This window comes from Amphiprion ocellaris, chromosome 10 (genome assembly GCF_022539595.1).
Source record: "Amphiprion ocellaris isolate individual 3 ecotype Okinawa chromosome 10, ASM2253959v1, whole genome shotgun sequence".
Taxonomy (NCBI): Eukaryota; Metazoa; Chordata; class Actinopteri; family Pomacentridae; genus Amphiprion; species Amphiprion ocellaris.
In genome coordinates this window covers 10,329,133-10,339,843 of record NC_072775.1, presented here as the reverse complement: position 1 = coordinate 10,339,843, position 10,711 = coordinate 10,329,133, and the positions used below count along the sequence as shown (strand labels likewise).

Here is a 10,711-nt window from a genome sequence, read left to right as displayed (position 1 = left end):
CACCTCCATGAGTAACAGCAGAATATCATGTTTACAGAGCAGCTGCAGAGACTCAGAGCCTGATGTGATGCTGCTAAAAGCCTCCCCTGCATGTAGCATCCTCTGAGAAATTAAAGCTCGGATTAGAGCAGCAGGAGATGAAAGCACACCGTTACATAATGTAAATAAAAACATTGCAGCCGCCGCGTGCTCAGATTGGTGCGCGCCACGCGAAGTCCCGGATGGTGCTCGCACCGGAAGAGAAGGGGCAGCTCTCCCAGCCATCTTGTGGCAGCATCCAGCGATCTGGTCGCATCAAGCCTCGTAGAATCGGAGGTGAATCCCGTCGAAGGGGCGCCATCATGCCCGGACACCTGCAAGAAGGCTTCGGCTGCGTCGTAACCAACCGGTTCGACCAGTTATTGGACGACGAGTCCGACCCGTTCGAGATCTTGAAAGCTGCTGAAAACAAGAAGAAGGAGGGGGCCGCCGCTGGTTCCACCAAGACCGCGGCTCAAGCCGCCAAGCAGCCGAAGAAAGAGTCACAGAAGGACAGAAAAAACCCGCTGCTGGACAAAAAGGAGGAATCCCAGGCGCCGGTTCCCCTGAAGAAAGAAGGTAAAATAACGGCACCTGCTGCCTCTCTCGTGTGCTGTGAATGTTTATTTTGTGGTTTTGATAGCAGCTGTCATGTGCAGCTCCTGTTAGCTACATTAGCTGCTGCTGGTCGGAGCGAAACACAGCGTGAGGTCAACATGGACCCTGTCCTGCTGCTATAGAGGACAGACTCATCCAGACTCCAGGGCTGGAGTTAGCCGGACACGGACACACGCCTGCAGCTCGGAGCCTTACTGAGATGCTCTCATAAAGCCACCAGCAAGGTCCTGTGCAGACTGTGTCGCAGAAATGGTTTCCTCCAGCATCCGACTGGAAGGTGCAGTGTTGGGTTACTTGTCTGCTGGGTGATGCTCAGACTCTGGCTGCGCAGCTCCGCTAGCAGCTGGAGGCTTTGCAAAGTAAATATTTAGAATACTCACCTGAGCACTGGGAACACCAGACAGAGCTCTCTGGATGTGTCTCCTAAAGGGAAACCTGACGAATGTTTTTCAGCTTAGCGGTCCTATTCTGAATTTATATGTAGAGAATCTCGATGTAGCATGATATCGATAATAGTTGCATGAAATTATCCAAACTGTAAACAAGAGAGGAGAGGGAGTTAAATTAGTTGTTTACATAGTATTTTGCATGTTCCTGCACACGTGGTGCAAACGCTCACACAGCCACATTATAAATATTTATTGAACCAGCAGAGCTTAACAGATTCCTCTTGTCCCCTGCAGGTATCAGGCGGGTGGGGAGAAGACCGGACCAGCAGGGCCAGTCTGGATCCCAGCACCAGGGCGGACAGGGCGAAGGGCGACCTGGAGACAAGAGGCCGGACCGGAGACCTCCTCGCGAGCGGCGCTTTGAGAAGCCCGCTGAGGACAAGCCTGAGGGAGGTGGAGAGTTCTCGGCGGACAAGTGAGTATCTGTGATGAATGATGAAGAGCATATTTAAACAAGCTGAGGAGCTCCAGGCTGGCTGGTGTGATTGCAGGACCAGTGTGGAGGCGGATGCAGAGTTTGCTGCTGTTGATACAATCTTATCTCACTTAACCTCAGCATCACAGCCACCTGTAAATTACTGGGTGTGGGAGGTGGGCTGCTCTCTCTGACATTTCTGTGGAAATTGTTACTTACAAGATCAGATATGCTTGTGTGTTGATGATCGTCTAGAGATGATTGCTTCTCAAACGAGGTCACGGCTGTCCACTTTTCTAAATCGTGTCTGTGTCCCCTGTCAGGCCTTCTGGAGACAGGCCCCCGAGAGGGCGTGGTGGCGGCCGGGGTGGGCGTGGTGGAAGAGGTCGAGGCATGGGCCGAGGAGACGGCTTCGACTCTCGTGGCAAACGAGACTTCGACAGACACAGCGGCAATGACAAATCGTGAGTCAGCCCTGAACCGAGACGTCAGCGGCCCACCGAGTAGAAATCACTCACCAATTGCATGTCATTTTCAAAGAGAGCCGCCTTCTCGAGCTCTGTGCCGCGTTTATCATCACAAGAAAGTGTTTCTTAATGATGTCTCAGATTAGGATCAGCGCTACCATTTATTCTCTCGGCCAAGTTAAGTGCGCTAATCTGCTTTTGACTACAAACACAAGGTCAAGAGTTGTTTTTTTTCCAATTACTCTTCATTGTGGGCTGAGGGGAATTTTTCGACACATTCTCAATGTGTTTGTTTTTTGTTTTTGCGTCAGCAATCAGAAAACTGAGGAAAAGCGCAGTGGCTCACACAACTGGGGCAACGTGAAGGAAGAAGCGAGGTAAGTTTTTCCCAAACGGACACATGGCCTGTTTTGTCAGAGTGTTACTGTCAGTGCACATCTGATATTTGTACAAACGCAGAAATATATTGTGGTTTGATTTTTGCATTAAAACAAAGATTTTTGATCTGTATGCCACAGGACACTGCAGTCTGACATTCTGAAATGTTTACAGCTCAGTTCTAGATTTTAGTGTTAGCTAATATTAGCTTACACTTTGTGAGCTAGCTTGGAAAGGCTCCACTGTGGGATGATGTGTCAGCTGGAGGCAATTTATGATTATTGACAAGAAGTATTTCTTTATTCCCAGTGAGGCTGAACAGACTGCCGCTCCTGAGACGACCCCAGAAGGAGAGGAAAATGCACCTGCCGGCTCTGAGAACAAGTGAGAATCCATTTACTGTCAGATGTTTTGAGAGAGAGTGCGATGAATCTCACCTGTCTAAGAATTCCACTTTAAAAAAAAAAAAAAAAAAAAAAAGTATTATGTCATCAGGCTGTGATGTTTTGGATTTTGGATGTCAGTGTGTGTCGCACACAGTATTATTTCTGCATGCGCATTCTGCCTCGAAGCTTAAGTGCAAATGGGATAAACATTGTCACCGACCGTTTGGCCTCAGGATTAGAGAGCATGTATAGAGGTAAGAGGATTGGCTGTTTGAGGACTATGGCGCTACATTGTTGTGTGCTCGCATTCCAGAGAGAACGAGGTCGAAGAGGTGAAAAATGAAGGTCCCAGAGAGATGACCCTGGACGAGTGGAAGGCCATGCAGGACAAGGAGCGCACCAAGGTGGAGTTCAACATCCGGAAGCCCAACGAGGGAGCCGACAGCCAGTGGAAGAAGGGATACGTGCTGCACAAGTCCAAGAGTGAAGATGTGAGTGTGATGATTTATGATGTTATGGGACAGCAGAAAGCTTTTTTCCACAGTGTGTAGATCAGATGTTTAAGTTTAGCCTTCTGTCTCTTACTGATGAGATGATAAATGCTTGTTAAACCAGTTCATGATGTTACACATGTACTAATTTGCAACTCACTTTTCTTGCACAGAACAAAATGCTAAGACAATAGAAATGTGCACTTTGAAGGCTTACAATCCTGCTCAAGTCTTACTCCCTTTTTTAGGATGTCAGCTCAGATGTTTCGGAGTGCATGACAGAAGGTTTACTGCACAGACTGCTAGTGTTTGAGCAATGTAGTGTTTTATTTTGTGCACAATAGCAGTTTTTCAGTTTTTTTAAAATACCAATATCATGTTGTGTTTTGTTTTAGTCTGCAGTGCATTAACTTTAAACAAATCAAATAAACCTCCTTTGTTTAATGTGAAGGCGATGAAGGAGAAGTTGTAGTGCACTTCACAGCATTTATCAGCAGATAGCAATGCTTCCTGCAACTATTGTGAGAATTTATTGAACTCTGGCGGTGCCGTTTATCTTGACTCATGCCTTAGCACATCTAGTAACACTAACTCTCTCTGTACAGTGGCAAACTTCGAATTCGCTTCCTTTTTTCAAGCACCTGTTCTGCAGAATTCTCTGCTGCTTTTAGACTCAATGTATACTTATCGTGCTCTCTGAGGTGTGCTAGATTAGCAGATAACAATGGCCTCTGTGTCTCCCTCTGTTTGCTTCTCTTCTGTCCTGCTCAGTGTGTCATATGTTTAGGTTTTCCTCCACCTCTTTTAGCGATAGTAATATTTGTAATAAATGCAGCCTGTTATCAGCAGTGGAGGCGAGGCTTCCTGTCATGAAGTGCTCTGCATGCTGGCTGATGCCGATTTACTCAACCCAATTAATCAGCCGACTGATTAGTAGATCTATCACTAGTGCAGATCCAATGTGAGCACTGCTGATATTTACATTGCCTGCTGGTAACCTGATGACTTTAGCTTCTGACCGCTCTCTTCTTGTCTTTGTAAATGAAATGGCTGTGATAAAAGTTGCCACCGCCGAGATTTTGTCGTCTTGCCTTTCTTTGTATGTATTTAAATAGACAATTGTCACAGGGCTCGCTGTGATGTTCGCTCTGCAATTTCTGTGTGAAGGTAGAATCAGGTACACTCACTCTAGCTGTGGTGGAGATCATGTGGTCTTCTGGCCAGTTAGTGAGATATTACATCTAAAAATAGCTTTCTGCTGATGTTCATTTTGTTTCGTTTCCAGAGGCCTGTTGGTGCTTTGATTGACGCCGCAGAGACGGAAGCAGACTCTCACACTCTGTACCACAAGGTGTCTACATCTCTCACACTGGTCCTTCATCCACACAGTCCATGAAAACATTTGGTGTTAAATCTGTAATAAACCGTCTGTTACTGAGTGTTTTAATCCACCCTCAAGTGCTGAGAAGAGTCTAGAATGTTTCATTTTTACTTGGCTGGTTCCAAACAAAATGGAGAAGCACTGCACACAAAGAAACACTTTGTTGTAATGCTCTCTAACCTACTTGTCATCGTCCGTACTCATCAGCAGGGCACCGCTGACGAGTCCAGTGACCACCATTTCCGCAAACCAGCCAACGACATCACATCTCAACTGGAGATCAACTTTGGAGACCTGGGCCGCCCCGGCCGCGGGCGTGGGGGCGCACGTGGAGGCAGGGGAGGCCGCGGCGGGGGAGGCAGCAGGACGGCACGTGGGGGAGGACGGTCCGAAAAGGTAACAACAAAAGCTGTTATCGCTGCCAACGACAAAGGTTTAGTGTCGTTCACAAAAAGCTTTAGCCCGCTGACTCCGAACACGCTGTAAAACCACTGACTTGGAAAACGTGGTGTGGAACATAGAGGAGCTGAAATAACAGACCAGTGACCACATGCTCCACCAGGCAAAACAGCCTCCCTGACAATGGTGAGGAGGACGTCTGTTATGACAGTGCAGGGGTTAGAGTATTGAACTGACATGATGGCATCAAATCCATACTTCTTTTTAACCCTGTGAAGCCTGACCTATCCAAGAAATAGCCAGAAAATTCAAATTTTTTGGAACTGTGATGTTTATTAACCCTTTCTAGCAAAATCCACATAAGAAATGCCGTATCATTTTGTTTATGATATATTTTTTGTATCACATTCTATATGTTGGGCAGTTTTGGGAACTTTTTGCTCACAACAATATTGATTTTTAGGAAAAAAAACTAATTTTGTCCTATTTAACTATTTATCATGTTGATGAGATAGAGGTTCAGAAACTCATGTAGCAAATATGATACAAATGATTATATAGGTTTTTTCCTAATCTAAGGCTGCCACTAGCGGCAGCCATCCACAGTCTAATAAGCCACCACCCAAATAAAGCATATCAAGAACACTATTACTCAGTCCAGGAATTTGATACAATTAAATATAGACTTGGGATTATTTATTAGCATTATTAAACCTTACAGAATATTGGATTGTTTTCAAGCAGTACCTTTCAAACTTAGCGCTTAAAGTGTCTTAGTAAGGTGTTGAGCAACACTGCTGCCAAAGTATCAATGACCTTTCCCTCAAAGAAACCAGTGGACTTCAAAAAAAAAAAAAAACCACCTTTGCAGTGAGGGTTTATGCCCTGCAACTCTACTATGTCCATGTCTATTTACTCTTCTTACCGTCAGTCTGATCAAGTCGTGCTCTGATGTTCTCAGCCACCTCAGGAAGAGCTGCTCTTCTGGTTTTCCTTGCATATGTCACAAATGCACGAGCATTGCAATCATGGAATATGCACTGTCAACCACAATTTCCTACCCTTTCAATTGGTATCTTCAACAGAGGTCTAAGTGCATATGCCAGTTTAGTCACTCTTTCTGTTGCAACCAGTTGAGAAGTCTTTATGACTGAAGCTCCTGCCATCTGTACCTCAACAGTGAACCCTCTTTAAAAGTCACTTAGATCTTTTCCTCTTGCCGTTTTCATACTAAATCAGAATGCCTTGGACCCGCTCAGCATTGTTGTACCTGCAACAGACCATAGTTGGATGTTATTTGGTAAATTATAGCATGCTTTGCACCTGTGTGGAAGCATCTGCATTTGTTGTTTGTACACATTTATTTAATTAGTCTATATTTAAGTAACGTATGAGTATTATGTGATCAAACTTGGAATTTTGGTCGCTCACATTGGGCCTTTTGGGGGATGATTATGTTTGTCAGTAAGCATCATCCATCTGCGTAAAGGTGTAAATGAGTTTGTGCTGCTTTCTATGTTTATACTCAAGCAAAATAAGCAGTGTTTAACTATTTTTATTCCCAATTATTACTATTTTGGCACTGCTGATTGTTCTTTGGCGCTTACTAAAACCTCTTTGGGGGTCACCAAAATTTCCTCTATGAAGCAAAAACCCTGCAGACACACAGTACCGTCTCAGCACTAGTTTCTCAAAATGCATGTTCGCTAGCTGATTGCTAACTTTCTTCATGCTGTTTTGTGTTTTGTGTGTAGCTTAGAGAGGGTCATAATATTGCCTCCAAAAATGAGAGCAGTGAGGACGAACCAAAATGTTGCAATTTAGGGCCAGAAAAACAGTCAGATAATGAGCTGAATAGATGCTGAAATGCTCCACACAGCAGAGTTGGCTGATAAATGACATAAGTGATCCATTGTTAATGCAGATACACTGCCCAGCCAAAAAATAAATCGCACGCTATAATATTTTGTTGGGCTGCCTTTAGATTTGAGTATGGCACTCATTCGCTGTGGCATCATTTCGATAAGCTTTTGCAAAGTCACAGCATTTATTTCTGTCCAGAGATTCATCAATTTTTCACCAAGATCTTATATTGATGATGGGAGAGTCGGACAAAATCTTCTTCAGCACATTGCAAAGATTCTCAGTGGGGCTGAGATCTGCACTCTGTGGAGGTCAATCCATGTGTTAAAATGACGTCTCATGCTCCCTGATCCACTCATTCACAATGTGAGCCCCATGAATCCTGGCATCGTCATCTTGGAACATGCGCATGCCATCAGGAAAGAAAACCTCCACTGGTGTAAAGACCTGGTCCTTCAGTGTATTCAGGTAGTCAGCTGACCTCATTCTTTGGGAACATAACTTTGCTGAACCTGACCAACCCCAGATCATAACCCTAACCCCCACAGGCTGGTAGGTACTAGACATGATGAGTGCATCACTTCATCCTCCTCTCTTCTTACCCTGATGCACCCATCACTTTGGAACAGGGTAAATCTGGACTCATCAGATCACATTTGTTCCTTGAAGATGATGGTTCACCACTATCCTTCAGATTTTAATTATGCGTTGGACGATTCTTAACCTGATTTTAGTGGTTTCATAAATCTCCTTAGTTGTTTTCTTTGCTTGATGCAGGCCAGTAATTTGACCCTTCTGAGACAGATTAACATCCTTTCCATGACCACAGGATATGTCTTCCAACATGGTTGTTTAAGAAATGAGAAGCTCTTCACTGCATCAGCTAGGGTTAAATAAGTTGTTGCAGCTGAAACATATTCACCACTGCAGTAATTATCCAATGGAAGGCTCTTACCTATTTGTTTACTTAAATCCAGGTGTTGACTTTTTTTTTTTTTTTGTTTTTGCCAGACAGTGTAAATTGATTATAGCAGCTTCAATACAAGTTTTGTTAACCCGGTCCTGCTTTTTGTGTGTTTCCGCCCACCAGGCCAGTGGAGTGTCAGTCCCCAATGTGGATGATCCTGAGGCCTTCCCAGCTCTGGCCTAAAGGTTCCCTCTTTCACCACCAGCCCACCCATCAGCCCTTCCGGGGCCCCTCCTCTACGAGGCTTGCATGCTTACCACATCTTCAAGTATATAAGAAAACAAAGAGAGAAAAAAAAATAATGACAAAAAAAGACTGTCATCCCATACCACTCACACCACCAGAGGACTAAAATTTTACCTGTTTTAAAGGAGAACAAAAGACAAAAAAAAAAAAAAACGGCGGAAAAAGGACCTCTTGTTACACTGAAGTTTTGTATTTAGGAACATGAAAGCAGGGATGTTTTCATACTTTTTTCTTTTTTTTCAGAGATTATGCATACTTCATTGATATTTTTTTGTGCTGCTTGAATTTATGCATTTCTGCAATTAGGTTGAAGTGTGTTTATCTCTTTCCCCCCCAAAGCTTTTGTGCTATATATTTTTTTCTCATGACTTCAGCTCAGTATTATGGGGTAATCTTTAGGAAAGACTTTCTACTGGAGTTTTTTGTTTTCTCCCCCCAGTAAGACACACTGATGTGGTAGCACTACACTACATAAGAAACTTGTACTAGATGTCTGAAGTATGGCTTAACATGCATTTAAAGTGTAATTACTCGGATCCTGACTACCCATCCCTTTGCGAGGCACAAATTCAGGATGGGTAACCAGGCAAAGTGACTTCCTACTAAAGCTTGGTATTTTTCTGCTTGTTGTGCAGTGAAAGTTAATGCCTCTTTTCCTTTTTATTTTTTTTTTTTTTGATAGCTTGCCTTTTTTTGGTGGACCAGTGGTTAGTAATGCTTCGTATCCCCTGATCCAGATGTGCTACCTGTGTTTTCAGGGTGTCCCAGGGTCCAGTGTATCTTTAGGCTGGTCCTCTTAGGTCATACAGACTGTACTACTTGTAACTTCAGGACCACTAAGCAGATATTTGTATTTTTTTGTTAAGGATATACAGTGTGTACGTGTGTGTGCGTGTGTGTGTGTGTGTGTGTGTGTGTGTAGCTGTGTGTGTGTGTTCAGTAAAGTGCGACTGAATGTGTGAATTTGACAGCTAGTTACTTAGAATTTAAGTATTCCTCTGCTATGAACTTGCCATTCTCAAACAGTAGACCGCAAGTTCTTGCCTGAAGTAGTTCATACTGTCTTTTGAGAGGCGATTGTTGAAATGTAGGTGAGTGTGATAGATAGACCATGGACATGTCTTGCTTTTAGAGAATCTCTGCTGTCTTTTAGATCTCAAAGCATTTGGTTTTATCAGCGCCAGTCCTCTGAAGATTCGTTTTTTTCTTCCCCTATCTTTCCAACATATTTGCTGTTATTTTTTTTGTTTTGTTTTTTTATCAGTGCTGAAGCATCAATGCATAATTTGTCTGAAAGAAATGTTGGCTGTCATCGTGGAACAATCATGAGCTACAGAATGTAAGCTAATGGTGCTTTCAGCCACCTGTGTCAGCGTTGCCAGTGAGCGTTTTTTTTTTTGTTTTTGTTTTTAATAAAGCGGGTATATTTCACATCGGGAAGGGGTGGGGGGGCGTTACACTGAAGACATGGAGTGAATTTCAAAGCTTTACATGTTGTGCTCTGCAAAGACTTCCTGGCGACCTGCCGATACAGACGGCTGGAGCAGTTTTCTTGTACGACTGTTTGAGCCACGTGACGATGAAACTTTTCCCTGCAAACATCCCTGTTCTAATAAATTGCTTTAGAGGTGTTACATGTATTCTGTCGATGGCCGTCGGGTTGTTTCAAATCAATGCTGTGATTTTAAAGGTGTATACAAATGTGCTGCCGACTCTTTATTGCTTTAAACACGAGGGGGTTGTGGTGTATTACAGCTCATGTCATGTAGACGTAGGGTCTGGTTTACACTGTTGCCAATTTGGAGAAGATTCAACTTTATCGTCATGGCAGAGTGCGGTAAAATGAAGTCTGCAGATCCCAGCTTGTTGGGAAGCTGGGATCAGTGTAGGGTCAGATGTGGTTTGGGGCCTTGTTTTTGGTCCCAACTTGGCATTTGCAACCTCAACCTTCTGGTCATAAGCCCAAAGCCTTAACTACTGAGCCACTAAATAGGGATGGTAGTAGTTTATCTGGTAAACCAAGCAAAGCAAATGCAGTCTAATACAACATCTCTGCAATAAATCGTACCTTTTGTTGAAAGTTTGGAAGCTGTAGTTAAAGGGCCTTTTAAATTGGATGGCATTTTTTTGAGAACTGTCAGTCTAGGCTCATTTTTATCATTTTATTGGGCAATGTAACTTGGAAAAAAAAAACAGTAGCATCACAAACTACAGCCTCCAAATGACCATAAATCCCATACAGTTCATTCCTTGTGATTTGTATTAAACTGCATTGGTTTTAGGTTTAACCCTTGTTTTCTACTACGAATTCAAATGTGTTAGGACAATGTTTTCTCAGTTTTTTAGCGACATTTTTAAACCAAACTCTTCAAATGTCTTCGATATTAATCTGATATGTGGCAAAAGTGGGAAACAGCCGCTGCAACTTAAAATCTGTAAATTTTCACCCATTAAGCTTCAGAAAAATGTAGCTGGACTTCTTTTTTTGGGTCTTTAACCTCAGCCGCAAGAGACTCATTAATTTTGAAAATCTGTGATGAATCTGCTTTTCAAGGTTCAGGTCCTTGGGTTTAGTGAGTTGCGATATGAACAGATGAAAGACAGATAAGAGGAATTTTAAAGGCTGTTTTGAA

At 43.3% G+C, this 10,711-nt stretch overlaps 1 protein-coding gene across 2 annotated transcripts; it reads left to right on the top strand.

Annotated features, from left to right (window-relative positions):
• Positions 1-206: 206 nt before the first annotated feature.
• serbp1b (SERPINE1 mRNA binding protein 1b) lies at positions 207-9,783 on the top strand. 2 transcript variants are annotated; one of them, XM_023297302.3, is made up of 9 exons: positions 207-597; positions 1,320-1,500; positions 1,824-1,964; positions 2,279-2,344; positions 2,655-2,729; positions 3,045-3,222; positions 4,508-4,573; positions 4,814-4,999; positions 7,956-9,783. In XM_023297302.3, exons 1-9 carry the CDS (start codon positions 222-224, stop codon positions 8,013-8,015), a joined length of 1,329 nt encoding a protein of 442 aa, XP_023153070.3. In that variant the 5' UTR covers positions 207-221; the 3' UTR covers positions 8,016-9,783. The 2 variants fall into 2 exon arrangements, with proteins under 2 accessions (XP_023153070.3, XP_023153062.3); XM_023297294.3 differs by having other exon boundaries at positions 4,811-4,999.
• The last annotated feature ends 928 nt before the right edge of the window (positions 9,784-10,711 follow it).